This window comes from Rhipicephalus microplus, chromosome 5 (genome assembly GCF_043290135.1).
Source record: "Rhipicephalus microplus isolate Deutch F79 chromosome 5, USDA_Rmic, whole genome shotgun sequence".
Taxonomy (NCBI): Eukaryota; Metazoa; Arthropoda; class Arachnida; order Ixodida; family Ixodidae; genus Rhipicephalus; species Rhipicephalus microplus.
This window is the reverse complement of record NC_134704.1, coordinates 78,236,622-78,252,783: the sequence shown is the minus strand read 5'-3', so window position 1 is coordinate 78,252,783 and position 16,162 is coordinate 78,236,622. Positions and strand designations below refer to the sequence as shown.

Here is a 16,162-nt window from a genome sequence, read left to right as displayed (position 1 = left end):
CGGTTTCCCGGCAGCGTTCCCGGCGCGCCGGAAAATTGGGAGTGTGAGACCGCCGCGAAAAGTCAAACATTGCGGAGGAGAAGAGAGGGCGCAGTAGGGAGGGAGTCGGGGAGACCTTGGAAGGAGGGAGAGTGTTTTCGTCACCGTGGCGACCGTGGCAGCGTCCAATCCGGGTGCACGCTGCGCAGAGTGGGGGAGAGAAGCGGTAGCACGCTTTTTTTTTTTTTTCTCAACCTCCTCCTTTTGCCTCTTTCGATTTGCTGTGTGCGCTTCGCCGTGTCGTTGCCGTCTAAGAGCCCAGAGCACGTGTGTTGCGTTGCTCCTGTCGCCATGGTGTCGGCGGCGTCTTCAAGCAGTGTGAAAATACGCCGTGCCTTATCGCTGGAGATTAAGGAATGCGTCATAAGGGACATTGAGAGTGGCCTGAAGAAGGCGTCGGTGGCGGCGAAATACAATGTTTCTGACACGACCGTGTCAACCATCAACAAAAACAAAGACAAACTGCGGCAGCAACTGCAGCAAGATTCGTCTTCGCTGTCACGGAAGAGAGTACGTACGTCGAAATACGAAGACGTGGACGCAGCGCTGTTCAGGTGGTTCCAACACTACAGCAAAAAGTCAACCTCTCGACCAGGGTGTCATCGCAACCGTAAAGGCGCTGTACAAAAAGCGCATTTGTGAGAGAGTTTTGCTGAGCATGCAGCAGCAGCAGCCTCTTAAAGTGAACTTAAGAGGCGCAATTGACATGGTGGTCACTTCATGGTGGCAGGTAAAGGCCGATACCATAAGCGTTTCAAGAGGGTAGGCTTCGTGCGCAATGCAGAGGCTCTGGAAGACGATGAGCAGAGCGACACGTCGCTCGCCGATGAGACCCTCAACACCGACTACGTGTGGTCCTGCCTCGTTAACAGCAACATTGTAACCGCCACCGACACTTTCCAAGAATTTGTCGATGCCGGGGAGTAGGAGCTTTCCGTCTGCGAGGAAGCGAGCACAGATGACGCGATCGTCGCAGCGGTGCGCGGTAGTGCGGAGGTTGCAACGGACGACGAGTCGGACGGCGAAGACGATGTCAACCCGCCGCCAGAACCAGATTTCCCGTGCAAAGACGCATTGGAATACCTCGCTAAAGTGAAAACATACTGCGCGAAAAACAGTTTGAGCGAGAAATCGCTTCAATGCTTAAGCTTTGTGGAGGACGAAATTGTTCGCAGCGCTGTTCGCAAGCATCGCCGGACGAAAATAACGGCGTTCTTCCGCTGATGCCGGACTTGAAAACTTTGTTTCTGTGCGGTGTTGTGATTGTGTTGAATGTGTCTGCGAGTGAAAAGTATAGTAAATTGCTTTTGAAAGGTGGGTTGCCCTTTTGACATAGGCAAAGGCCGAAAAAATCATGCTTTGGTTATAACGCAGTACCGCTTACAGCGCGGATTTTTACAACTCCCGTGACTTACATTATAAGCGGTCTACACTGTATATACACATCTAACAATACACTCCGTAGGCTGAATAATTAAGATGTAAACCCTGTACTGTGTTTCAGCTTAGCTCTGTCACATGTTTGGCACTGTTACATAGAAATCGCAGTCGTTTCCAAGGCACATTCAAGCCTGGACAGCTACAATGCTGATCATGTCCAATTGAAGAAATTGTCTTGTGACGACATTTCACACCCCCACATGCCAAGCAAATTGAATAATTAAAATGACACACCACCGAAAACAAGTGGTTATTAATCTAGCTGTATAACAGAGGTATACCTATGCAGTGGCTGTGAGAATACACAGAAACCTGTAGCAACACAGTATGCGACGCCTTATTGCAGATGCACAAAGGTTAACTTTCAATGCAACCTGCCAAGTCGTAAATATTAAGATTTGGGAGTGTTCCCTAACAGGGAAAAGGGATGCAGGGGTAAAGGCAACGCATACATACTTTTTTTTTAATATGTGCTCAAAGCACATGCCTGTTAAGCGTCGCGAACAAACTTATATTGATTACAACCTGACACGCAGCTCACACATAGCAGGAAAACCTTAAAGGGCAGGGAATGCCAGCCCCACTGTGTTCTTTTTAAGCTACACTGATGTCCTTAACGACATGCGTCAGGAGGAAAGTTTCAAAATAAACGTCTGAGTCCCCTGCAACTTCGCTCAACAACGCCGCAAAGCAAGCATTCACAAATGATCATTTTGATCTAATCAACTGCTTTGGCTCATTCGCACACTGCATACCTGCCAAGTTCAAGGATACTGAAATCGTAAGATTTCCGCAACAGAATGGAGAGAGGGGTTGTTTGACACACTCGATTATTTCCCCAGTGTTTTGGCACGAAAAAAACAAACAAGAACAAAAGACATTGAGCAACAACAAGAGACAAGAGGAAGGGGGGAGTCCAATTGAAAATGCCAACATCGGCGTTGCGATCTTATAATGACTCGGAGTGCTGAACACACGAACTAGGTTTCCCACTAAGGTGAGAGTCTCAAAGGGGAGCACAAAATACTCCCAAATTTCGCGTCAACGATGCTGGGGTTCCGTCATAACCTTTCCACGCAGGACGTTATGCTTCAACTCAAGCACGATATCGTAGACAATCCCACACGATCCACCAAAGCGATACTCGGGCTCGGCCTCAAAAAGGCGTTCGACAACGTTAGCCATGCTGCGATACTTGAAAGTATACGAGCGTTGGGACTGGGCGAGAGAACGTACCACTACGTACGAGATTTTCTTACGGGCCGCCGGGCCCGATTAGCGATCAGCGGTTTAGAATCGCAGGACATATACATGGGTTGTACGGGCACACCGCAGGGCTCTGTAATCTCGCCCATGCTCTTTAACCTCGTGCTTGTCGGATTACCACGAAAACTCGCTAAGAAGGCCTCCACCATAGCTTGTACGCCGATGATATCACCCTCTGGGTTGCCGAGGGAAATGACGGCCACGTAGAGCAAACGCTGCAGGAAGCCGTCGACGTGGTGCAGGACTACCTTCGCGACACTGGCCTCGAATGTTCCGCCGCTAAATCGGAGCTCCTGCTCTATAGACCATCGCGCAGGGGCCGTAAACCCAAGAACGCCGATTACGCATTCGAGTGCGCATATAGAGAAATTAATGTACGCACATCAGACAGCGCTGTCATCCCACAAGTTAACACCATTAGGGTACTGGGCTTGCGCCTGTCCGCCAACGGCCACAACGACGAAACCGTTCGCAGACTAGAGGGCGCGGTCAATGAAACAATCCGGTTGCTGAAACGAATAACAAATCGGCATAGCGGAATGAAGGAAAGCAATACCATTCGCCTGGTACATGCTTTCGCTATGAACCATATAACGTACGTCGCCTCCTACCTCAAGTGGCAGGTGACTGAACGCACCAAACTAGATTGTCTCATCCGCAAGGCGTACAAACGCGCAATCGGATTACCGGCCAATACCAGCTCGGAAAAATTTCTCGAGCTGGGGTTGCACAATACTCTAGATGAGATAATCGAAGCACACAACATCGCCCAGTACGAACGTCTGGCGAAGACCAGAACTGGTCGACACATCCTCGAGACACTGGGTATCAACTACCATACGCAGCGCGGCGAAAAGGTCGGGATACCCAGACGTATTCGCGAGCGCATCGTCGTTATGCCGTTGCCTAAGAACATGCACCCGACACATCACATCGGTCGGCGCAACAGGCGCGCCCAAGACCTTGAAAAGAAATTCGGCAATAGCAAAGACACAGTTTACGTGGACGCGGCCCGTTACGACTGCCACCGCGGCTTCGCGGTCGCGATCACGGATCATGTAGGAACTTGCGTCACGAGTGCGACGATAGGCACGGAAGAGACGGAGGCGGCCCAAGAAGCTGCCATAGCCCTCGCGATAGCCACCACGGACGCCGAGGTGATAATAGGCGACTCGCAGGCGGCGATACGCAACTACGCCAGCGGCCGGATCTCCCGCGAAGCGACCCGCATTCTCCAAATTCACGAACGCAACATCTGCCGCAAGAACGACAGTTTCCTCGTATGGACCCCCGCCCACACGGACCCTCCGCTTGCGGGCAACGCGACTGCCCATGCCGCGGCTCGAGGACTTACACGCCGAGCTGCGACGCCTACCGATAGTCCCGATGTCTCGCACACTTCGACAGCGATGCGGGAATGGACGTGGGGGGATCGCATGACCACTTTCAGAGACATCACGCAACACTACAGACTCAACAGATGCAAATATCCACCACCCCACGCCAAACTAAACAAGAAACAGCAGGTTGTCTGGAGAACACTACAGACACACACGTACCCGAATCCGGTGATCCTTCGCCTCTGCTACCCAGGCATTTATACGTCCGACGCGTGTAAGGCGTGCGGAGCCAAGGCAACGCTGCAGCACATGCTGTGGAAGTGTAGCGGTAACGCGCAGCAGTCCCCTACGAACCCGGTAGACATGGCAGTCTCGAACCGCGAGGCGCGATGGGATGCGGCTCTGCTCAGCCACGACCTTGCCGATCAACTGTGGGCCGTCCGGCAAGCCCAGGATGCCGCCCGGGACCAAGGACTCGAGGCTGTCACCTAGGCCGGGGTGCTTGTAGCCCCACCCCGCTCAATGACACCGGACATGTTCAATAAAGTTTTTACTCACTCACTCACTCAAAACAACTAGCAAAATCTATTTCCGTCAAAGCAACTCACGTATGTTTTTCTGGGAGACAAGGACGGACAGGACGGCGTAGCTGGCTGCCGTGAAAGCGCGGCTCAAAGCTCTGGCTTTGCTCGCTTTTATATTCTTTGGACAGGAACGCCCAAACGATTCTAGCCTTTTTTTTTTACGTCTTTACTGCATTTAATCTACTTCTGCATTAGCCCCTTGCCCTCGGAGCCCGTAGATCCCTATCGCGTCGCCGCAAACGCGGTGTTGAGCGAAGAGGTTGCAGCAAACTGTAGTTCCAATATCAATCCGCGTGTGTTGGCAGTGCAAGCGCCTTCAAAACTAAGTTGTTTTATGCTATGATCACATCTGCCGCGGTCTTGTCTACAGAGTTTGCGGAAAGCAGCATTGCTTTGACTAGTCGAGCGTTGAACGCCCACACACTTTCAGAGAACTGTCAGTAACGACGTCGCCATACATGATCGTGTCAAGAACGATCGCGGTGGCAACCACACACACTGTCGAAGACGGTGAGGAGTGCACTGGTCCCACGCGTACTTCTGAAGCTTCGAGCACACGCTGCTCTCGATCGGCCTTTGTTCAATGGTTTCGGTACTAAAGTCCATATCACACGCCGCGATTTAGAAAAGTGTTGGGAAAATTCGAATTGTGGCCCAATGAACACAGTGGAATTCGGCTGGGTAATTTCACGAATTCGTATCACTGAGACTACTGTGCGTTTAGATGAACACTCCCTAAATTCGTTTATAATAAAATGAGGTGAGTCCGCTAAAAGCCTGGAGCGGACTGACCTGCATTTCTGTCAATGCGGCCAGATCACGCACGAAAAATTTCGATTTCCGGGAGATTTTCCACAACAACCGTACAAATGGAAGAAACGGTGAAAATACGGGTGTCTCCAGGACTATCAGAGAGACATGGCAGGTATGCGCTGCTCAATTTTCCACTTGTTCAAATGCAGTCAAGCTTCTGAACCAATCAGATGTGCAGGAACGAGATGAAGTGTAAAGAGACACAAAATTCAGTGCTACGATGGGCATTGATCGCACACGCAGGTATGAACACTGGCGACCCCCGAATCCCTTTTCGGTCACCAGTCACAAACGATCGTGGGACAAGTGCTAGTAGCAAGTGTGAATAAGCTTTAAGCTTTCTCGCAGCAAGTACACTCCTCCTGCACAGGACACTTTCTGCTGACACAAAACACTTTCTGCTGACACAAGACACTTTCTGCTGACACAAGACACTTTCTGCTGACACAAGACAATAATGCAGGTAGTAATTCTTTTTTTTTTTCTCGTTTTTTTTTTTAATATGTGGGGTTTTACGTGTCAAAACCACGATACGATTATGAGCGAGACGCTGGAGTGGAGGGCTCTGAAAGTTCTGACCATCTGGTGTTCTTTAACTTGCACTAACATTGCACAGTACACAGCCCTCTACCACTTCGCCTGCATCGAAATGCAGCCGGGATGGAACCTGCGTCCTTCGGGTCATCAGCTGAGCACCCGAGCCACTAATCCACCGAGGCAGACGTAATGCCGCTAGCAACATCGCAATTTCTTTCTCATATGCTTTTTCTTTTTCGCTATATCTCGTAATGCCCTACCTCTCAAAGCTCTTAGTATTACCGCAAACAAAATTTACATTGCATAAGCCTTAATTCAACACTTGCAAAAGCACAGTTGGCCCAAATTTATAAAAATTTTCAAAGGAAATCTGGATTAGATTGACTGATAGGCTTTGAATTGAGAAAACTGCACTCACATTGATGGTGCACTCAAGCTTCTGGGCTGATGCTTGCGCATTGTTTTTGCAATTCTGTGGAGCTGCAAAAGAAATGCAAAACCATATTTGCATGATCAGCAAAGATATTTCAAAGAAAAAATTTTGTGGAGAGCTCATGTGCTTTTTTTGTTTCGCCCTTACCTGGTCAAAGCAGGGCTTGCAGAAGTTTGAAGGACACGTGTCGCATCTGCAGGTGGCTGGACTGCTACCACATTCATCGCAGATAACTGCAGTAGACAAGCAAAACATAAGCACAACTCCATGTCTCGTATAAAAATGCTTAAAGCCTATCGATCTCCTACAGTACATGTGCAGTAACAAAATACCACTCTCACTGTGCAGTCAGCTCCCTTAGGGAGAGACACGGGTCTCAAGTGTTTTTTTTAATAGTTGGGCAAACAAAAAGAAATAGTTTTTCTGCCGATTCTAAACCTGAGCTGTCCCCTCCCTTCCGCACCTCGTTCCCCAGCTAGCGCGAGTACTTGCCCCGGGGTCGTGCACCAGGAACCAGCCGTTGATTGATTGATTGATTTGTGGGGTTTAACGTCCCAAAACCACCATTTGATTATGAGAGACGCCGTAGTGGAGGGCTCCGGAAATTTTGACCACCTGGGGTTCTTTAACGTGCACCCAAATCAGGAACCAGCCGTTAATCGGAAACATGGCGCTTCACACACACGCACACACACAAACACATATATGCAGCAAGAGTGCCAGAAAAGTGGTGTAGCAGATCAGGATATTCAATTGCTTGCATTGTTGTTTGGAAAATTATAATTCTTGATAATTATACAGTCTATGAAGCGAATTTTTTTTATCCATATCTGCATCAGCTTACTTTGCATTCAAAATTTAACAAAATTAAATTAGCATCATCGAGGTATTAGCATCATGCTAATACATCATCGAGGTATTAGCATCATTGAGGTATTATAAATAAATAAATCGGATAGACCAGCTCTGGCAGTCTTGCTGCACACACCGTTTTCGTGTTTGACAAAGCAGAGCTGCCAAAAGCACCATAAGAAATACACTCTCGGAACTTGCAGATATTTCAGTCTAAGGCAGGTCATAAAAATTTACTTGAAGATTTTGAATCCGCAGAAAGAAACTGCAGAAGTTTGTTGAACATCAACAAAACCCAACTAATAAAGAAAGTCTCAAGACATGTTTCCCCTAAAGCCAAACTGCCTTATATTTCTACCATATATACAGGTGATTGTGCTTTTTGGATGCTTCCCTTCATTAGAACTTTGCAATATTTGTGCTACAACTCCCTGGAAAGAAATTGGCTCCGTATGTGCATGTTACACTGCAAATGTCGTCGAAAGACGATAGTCTTGCATCTGGAGAGAGTGAACAAAACATCCATTCGATGTTCTGCGCAAGAAAATCGGTGACTGGTATTCTGGAGGTGCTGCGTTAGGGTGCCTCGAGTGTGCAGTGGAGGCGAACGAGCGCAAGTCATGTCACACGCGAGACATGAGCGCTATCTGGCAGTTATCCTGGAAAACGAAGCGCGCAGCGTGTGCGCCCGTCTCTGAGCTGATGAGGTGTAGAACGCAAGGCGACGGGTAGGTGCCACCACAGTGTCGTCTTAGCAAAGCGTCTGAAACACTTGTCTTTAGTGCAAGCGTTGCATGGTCAGCGCAGCGTGATAAACGCTACGGTCCTTAGAATGACTCAAGTATGCCTTTTCTAGTAAAAAATACACATACATAATATTGAGTTGTTATGGTGCTTCAGATATGTGCAATAATTGCTTTTTAATTGACAATCACACAAGTATGAACGCTGAACCTTTAGCAATATCAGTGGGCGCTGTGGATCGGGTCGGCCGTTTGGAGTATCGTTTGGCCACTTTGGTGCCGTGATTAGTTACCGTTAAGGGCGGAAAAACAGACAAATGTGCACACCGACTGACCAAAATTTTTGCGTCAAAGGTCCCCAAGAAAGACTATTGTCTTTAAAATTTATGTAGTTTCAACAGCATGAGATCTTGTGCTTGCCAGAGAGATAAAAGCATTCCAACCTCTAGCAAGTGCGCAGTGGGGATAGACGCTAAATCCTATGGCACATGCTAAGAGGTAATCAACACACATCTCTTCAGGGGCATCTCTCGAGGCCTATTGGGGGAAATGGCTTATTTTAACAGCTACAGAACACTAATTGATTGATGTGTGGGGTTTAATGCCCCAAAACCACCATATGATTATGAGAGACGCCTTAGTGGAGGGCTCCAGAAATTTCGACCACCTGGGGTTCTTTAACATGCACTCAAATCTGAGTACACGGGCCTACAACATTTCCGCCTCCATTAGAAATGCAGCCGGGATTCGATCCCGCGACATGCGGGTCAGCAACAGAGTACCTTAGCCACTAGACCACCGCGGCGGGGCGCTACAGAAGACTGCCTATGCTGATCTGACCTTGGTATAATATAAAACTGGGCTAGTGCCAATAGTGATTAGAGGTTTGAAGCTAATAGTGATTTTGGCTGAATAAGTTCTAATCTAATTCGAATACTATATCTCACATATTTAAAGAACAATGGGCATATTTGTCATGACCTAACAAATCTACGCAATATTTTTTTTAATTGAAACAAAGCCGGTGCAATTTTCTTCTCGAAGAAAGTGGAAACAACTTTGAATAGTAGCAGGATTTGACTTTTGGGAGAATGCAAGTGATAGCCTGTAAAATATGTTACATTTTAAAATGTACTATACTTTGAGCATATAAGCCTGTATAACAACCTTTTGAACTTGAAAAATGATGAAACCATGTGAGGGTAGCACGTTCTTTAATCTTACAGTGGGGCTTCGCAGCAGCCGAATTTCTCCTGGGTATGTGCTGGCGCTTTCATGGCTTAGCACACCTCCACAACCTTTGCAGGGACTATATATTGGCTAATATACATCTATTTATTGATCTCAAATACTTCAAAATTTTCAATAACTCAAGTCAGAATCAAAGCGAATTCGAATACTGAACTAGTTCAAATATTTGTAGCATTGCAATATTGACCCAAGCCTATTTAAAACTAATGAGTAGCCAAATTTACTGCTTATCTGCCGCCATCATGACCGGAAACATTTTAATACTGGCAAATTATCATGAAAAGTGATCAGCCAGAGCATTATGTTTTGCAATCGCAGTAATCTATGGGAGCTTTTGCAGATGATGAGTTCACCGATAACCTATAAATTGTGAAGTGGTTCATGGCGCTGAGGCAGAAACAATGGCATAAAGAATGCCTCGTCTCTCTACCGCCGAAGACAGGATTAAAAATCTGGTGCACCCATGAACATTCCGTGCACTTCATACACGTCAAATTACAGCGTAATGGTTTGGACCCAGGCCCATAACCCAATAAAGGTGCAAGGCATGTGGAACTTATTAACAACCACTTCTGGATGTCTAGCTGCACACGCAAGTCAATGTGAGGCAAAAGTTGCCTACAAAAGGCCCGTAAACAACCTTGCGACCCCAAATTTATGAGGGCGAGATAAGTGCGCACTTGTAGGATGTCAACACGCTGAAGCGAGAATTTCGTAAATAAGTGCTGCAATAAAGAATTTAGAGGGCACAGGACAACCAGCTTCCACTGGTTTCTTGCTCGGCTTTCCCACCCTTCTTGGCAGCCCAGAGGGGTAGGCATAGCCCCTTTTTGCAACTACACCCACTTCAGCAGTGTAACAAGACGTCGGCAATTACGTCATCGGCGAGCAGTAAAGACTCAGCAAGGTTTCCCTCCGCGTGCTAACACAGCAGGACGGAAAGGAAGCATGGAATGAGGATGCAAGTGGGAGGTGAGCCAAGCATATGCCACAGCATAAGTGCCCCCTCCTTGATGGTGAAGCCAAGAGTCTTGATCTCAGAGGCCCTCATTCTTGTGACATCGCTTGTGCCAGTAAGTCTCCGCTTTAACAAAACAGCACAGGAAAATGAAGATGCGGACAGTGTGGGCAAAACTGCAGGACAACAGGGCCCTGGCACTATCTCGTAACGCAAAGGAGCAATCGATGACATCAGTACTACATAACACTGCCCATTGGCAAGATTACGTTACCGAGCGTGTGAAAAGGATTGTGGCGCAGGCAGGGGCTCGGGAACTTTTTGCTGAAAGAGAACATTAGCGCAACAAGCAGCATCGCAGTATTTGCAAAATATGTTCTCCGTGATGCCTTCTGCACAAACTAGCGGACATAAAGAACAATTTTCATCCCCTTCTTGAACCATTGGCTAAAAAGGTGTGCTTCATTTGACCACAAAATAACGTCGAGTCACACACAAAAGCTGACGAAGAACACTGTCAGGTGTGTCATATTAACCCTTTAATGCCTGAATCGGGAACAAAATAAAAATTGTTATTTTCCAAAAAAGCTACCGCTAAATGATTCTGCAGTTAAATTACCTCAAATGCAACTTTAACACTTACTTTTATGTACGCCGCGAATTCTCCATATGCCACAGAAGCGAGGACCTTGCCACGAACAACAGACTTCAGAACTATGTAATAAGCTGTGTGCCACCTCCTGGCTGCTTACACACTAAACAAAAGAAAATGATTGAAGATTGAACTTGCATCACCCAGGTGAGAAAGAACGAAGTGAGAGCTCTAGCTTGTAAAACTAGAAACATGAAAAAGAGGGGAGGAAAGAGACAGATTGGCACCTGTCTTTTCCTTCCAGTCCCTAGTACAGCACCAGTTACGAAACGTTCAGCAAACTAAGGCACCAACACGCCCAAAAGCAAGTTTTCAACATTGAGAGCTGCTGCACGCTCTTCGCACTCTCCGCCATCAGCGACAAAACATTTGGTTCAATCATAAGATACCCTAGACGAGATGGCGCTAATTTTTCTTGCGGAAAGCTACATGCCCCATGAGTACTTGAGAGCCGGCATTAACGGTGGCACGCATTTCGCGGCTTGCTTGCTCAAAGTTTTTCGGTATGTCACGAATTTGCGACACTTGGCATTAAAGGGTTAAATGAATCCCTGAGCCAGTAATCAGTAAACAATCAATGTTGCGGTGATCTTACCAGTAGGGCCCTTTGCAGCTGCCTCCTCTTTCTGAATGGTACTCTTCATTGTTAGATTAAATAATTCCATGTTTGGTCCTAGTCTGCTATGAAGGAAAATAAAAAAGAGTCAATGACTCTTTTATCAGTTTCTAGCAGGACGAGTCAAAACTTTTATTCAACAAAGGACCCACAAATGTCTGCAGCTTATTACAAAATACTGGAAAGTTCTTTTTCATGACAGTGAATGCATACACAGAAAACAGCACATAGTGCTAGGCTTGCGTCAATTCACAGCCCATCTCGTCTATATCTGTGACAGTTGCATTTACAGCCATTTCTTCTGTCAAGGTAGAATAATCAAGGTAGAACGATTGTTCTCACGTTTCAACAGATTACAGGACATAGATAAAGACTAGTAAAAATATACAAATATTAGAAAATTTTGAATAACGAATCAAATAATGCTATTTGAATTGGTACAAGAATCAAATAGGGCATATCCGGAATACCGAAGACTCTTACTATTGCGCACTGATGGGTAAATACCAAAGGAACGAAACGTTGATACAGCGAGGGGATCTATAATCTCTTTTCGAGGATTGTGCTTGGCATCAGTCCATTCTTATCTTTACTTTGTAATAACTGAGGAAAGGCAGCACACCTGTACTATGCTTCATAAGCGCAATTTCTGCACACGTGTACATGATTAGCAACGGAGGAAAGTTTGGAATCTGTGAAAATTGTTCCTGCATGTGCAATATTCTGCACTGGTGGTTAGATGCTTTTGGCAAAAAGCACATGCCGTGATGAATGGGTTATCCCTCCCATTACATATTCAACTACATTTGAGGTGCCAGTTCAAAATTTTATTTTCATCTCTCAGTTTTGTTCAAAAGAAGTTGTAGGTGAAATAGCACTATTCGTAGCACAATACATGCTTATCTCTGTTTTCATAACTGTGGTATATTTTATTGATCAAAAGTAGTCGTAATGTTCCTTTGTTAAAGTTATGAATGGTTATTCAAGATATGAAATTGTGAGGCTCTTTTAGAATGGTTGATCAATATTTGAAAACTATTCGAATAGTACTCAAGTAGTATACCATTTGGTGTCACTGTCGCTCGATTCGTTTTGAAAATTCAGTATTCATACAATTCTAGAGAATAGCACTACGAGTGAGTGAGTGAGGGAAGAAGACTTTATTTGGTGATCCGGCGGACGACGAGTATCCCATACTGGGTCTGAGCTCAACATTCAAATAAGTCGAACCACTATCGTGAAGCTTTCCAAATGAATCACTTTCTCGCAACTTGCCTAAATATCCTTACTCTGTCGATTTGTTTCAGGTTTCTCTAAGACTACACGACAAATTACATCCACCTATAAAATCTGGAGGATTGACTGCAGGGACAATTATTCTAAAAAATTGTTAGAATTACAGAAGTACCGCGTGAGTACACCAATAAATGCACAGTGCAAAGTAGCTCGAGGCAAGAAATCACGTTATACAAAGCTTTTCCAAGTAATTGTTTAATGGCTTTATTCATAGTTTTTAACTTCACAAATAGACTAGTACAAAAACATTTCGAATGAGAGAATATTTAGAGTTAGAGGTACTTTTTTTTTTCTCCCACACTTCAAGTGCTTTTTCTCTTCTTTCATATGTGCTGAAACCTGTACAGGGAGGAGGATGACAAGGAGGCAGGAAGATGTACCCCTTTGTAACCATGTCTTATGACCTTGATCTTTTGCCACCTTCATGCATGTGTGTGTGTGTGTGTGTGTATATACATACACACACACACACACGCACGCACAGGGAAGGATGCGCTAGTTTCCTCTTTCTGTGGAACAAACATCGCCTTTCCGGCCAGGGTCGTCTGCCCACGCACTCATCTTGTGAGCGAACGGGGGGGGGGGGGGGGGGGGGGCTTATGGTGGCGATGCTATCCCTGCAATTATCAGCGTGCGGCTCTTGCCACCACAGCAGGTGGGAGCTTATACGGGTGCACTCTCAACACGAAAAAAACGGTGCCAAAAGTGTACTTGGAGCAGCCGTCCACATATAGATGCGCTCTACACATAAGCTGCCACCAGCGGCGACATATGACGCATAGCCCTAAGTACCAGCATTCGCTGCCCCCGGGAGGCGCTCCTCATCAATGCCGTCACTACACACGAACCTTGTTGGGGTCATCTACTGCGCCCGTGTCGCAGAAAACTTGGTTACTCAGCAAGCGCATGTTTAATACAACTAATATTGCTCCTAAAAATGCTAGCCTTAATTTGTAAAACATTCAAATATGTTGCTACCGCATTCCTTGCTTCATGCATTTGGCGAAACTGACTTTTTTTTTTCAAACGTGTGGCTTACTTCCAATTTGAACGCAAGCAGGTGTGCGAGCATGTGGCAGATTTCAGGGTGCCGCGGTACCTACCACATACCTACAAAGTTCAAGTATTCTAAATCCGGGACATTTCCAAAACAGGGGGGGGGCCCTCAGGGGGAGGAGAATTTTTTTTCATCTCAATCTATATTGATAAACATTTTTGCCTTTCACCCTTATGAGAAGAATGTGACAAGCACCGAGTTTAAAGGGACAGATGATACGTGGGGTTTCCAAAACCAACGTCCCAAAACTAACTTATGATTATGAGAGACGTTGTAGTGGAGAGATCCGGAAATTTCAACCCCCTAGGGCTCTTTAATGTGCACCCAAATCTAAGCACACAGGCCTACAATGCAGCCGCCGCAGCTGGATTTGATCCCGCGACCTGCTGGTCAACAGCCGAGTACCTTAGCGACTAGAGCACCACGGCAGGGTGAGTTTAAAGGGACACTAAAGTCAAATAACAATTTACATCAGAGTGAAAGCTCAATGTATAACATCTAAAATGACAATATTATCAATAGCAATGCCCTACTTACCGAGAAATTAAGGTAAACGCACAAAAATACATGCACCACAGCAGGACATTCTCAAAATGATCCCGATGACGTCAGACGAACTGCTTACAATTAATCACTAGTAATCCATTGAGCTGCCCTACATGAAGCTTTCGTGCATCAGAAAACACAATAAAATGCTGCTTGTTAGTTTCCGTTTGATTCATGAAAAAACAATGCCAGACTTTACTATGTAGAATGGCACGAATGGTTCAAAAATTCAATTTTCGTGCGGTTAAACTGGACAGGTTGTGCCATCTAGCGGAGCGCAGTTTAACCAAAACACGTCTACCATCTCGAAGCGAATGGCAGGAAATTGATCAATGGCAGTTAATGCTGCTGTGGCTCCCGCTGCTTTCGTTCTGTCTACTAGTGTCGGCAACTGCACAGTAAAGCCGGGCAACTTTGCGCACGGCAACAGTGACACAAGCCGGTCCGTTTCTTGCGGCTGGAAATCTGAAGTGCGCTAACCAGATGCGGGCCACTAAAACACGATTTTACTTCATAATAAGCCCTTTGCTGGCACAAAAGTAACACTACGAGGCTTCTGGACCGCTATTTCAACAATCAACGTTGACTTAATAGTTGCCTTTAGTGTCTCTGAGACAGTAGAAGTTGAAAACTGGATGTACATTTCTTGCAATCAAGCTGTTTGCACGTTGAACTGCTGCTACTTTGATTATAAGAGAGGCATCTTTCTAGAAAACAAACTTAAATACTTAAATCGAGAAACAACAGACAGACTGGCCAGCTTTAACCATATAAACCAAAAGATCACAGGCACGTTTGGACACTAGCACACAATTAGATTTTCCCCTAGTTGCTCTGTCTACATATTCAAATTGTCATGTATCAAACTTTAGTTGCAACTTAGTATTTGTCTGTATTTTTTTGTTGATGTTGTTCAAGTGTCATCCCTATGAAGTTCTGGGGTAAAAGCAATAAATTATCAACTAGCTAGGACACCTTGTGCAGTTACTGCTAATTGTGCTCTATTACAACCCGGGCATCCTTGGCAGCTCGCAACACAACTATAGTGAAAAGGAAGCTCTTAGCTTACGGCATTTGCTGCTGCCGGCTGCAAGCATACCCAACGCCCAGAACATATGAATCGAGCAGCAGCTTTTGGATGCTGCTGGTGCTTGCAAAACTTTGTTGGTCCTGAAAAAGAAAAAAAACGATAAATTATAGCAAAAAAGTGCACGAACAACGTTAGCACATCAGTGCAACGCAGCTCGCGCCCCCCTTTGATACCACACACACACACACAAAAACTTTACTTTTCTGAACTTTATGAAAGCATTAAGCAACCAACCTTGCAAACAGGGCACTCGCACACGTGGCTCGCTGACGCACGGCTTCTTATACAAGCTTCGCAGCACGTGTGACCACACTTTAAAATTCGGGGTAGCCGAGTTCCTCGCTGCTCTGAAAACGAACACAATGAGCTCGTGTCAGTACACAGCTCGGAATACCATCAGCTTGTACCACATGTAGCAACCAGTTTTCACTCCTCCTCCATAATTTACCATTAAAGCTCACTTCTCAACGAAGAAGCACAAGTACTGTTCGCCAACCACGTTTTTTGAAGCCGGACACATCTTTTTTGCACGGACGCCAGATACAATGGAGCCAATGAGCAACAACCCCGAGAAAGCACGAACGCTTCAGTGAATATAGCGAAAACTTTTTTTTTTTCACAACGCATTATCGTGCACGAGCGAGAGTCG

At 46.0% G+C, this 16,162-nt stretch overlaps 1 protein-coding gene across 2 annotated transcripts in view; it reads right to left on the bottom strand.

The window, feature by feature from the left end:
- Positions 1–16,162, bottom strand: part of qin (tudor domain-containing protein qin) — a 134,682-nt gene that overhangs the window by 118,246 nt on the left and 274 nt on the right. Inside the window, exons 2-6 of one of the 2 annotated variants that reach the window (XM_075895705.1) lie at positions 15,748–15,860; positions 15,493–15,593; positions 11,504–11,589; positions 6,600–6,685; positions 6,438–6,499 (exon numbers count right to left, since the gene is read on the bottom strand). In XM_075895705.1, the coding sequence (XP_075751820.1) occupies positions 6,438–6,499; positions 6,600–6,685; positions 11,504–11,589; positions 15,493–15,593; positions 15,748–15,860 (448 nt within the window). The remainder of the gene's footprint in view (positions 1–6,437; positions 6,500–6,599; positions 6,686–11,503; positions 11,590–15,492; positions 15,594–15,747; positions 15,861–16,162) is intronic. The other variant, XM_037425258.2, reaches the window with a different exon arrangement.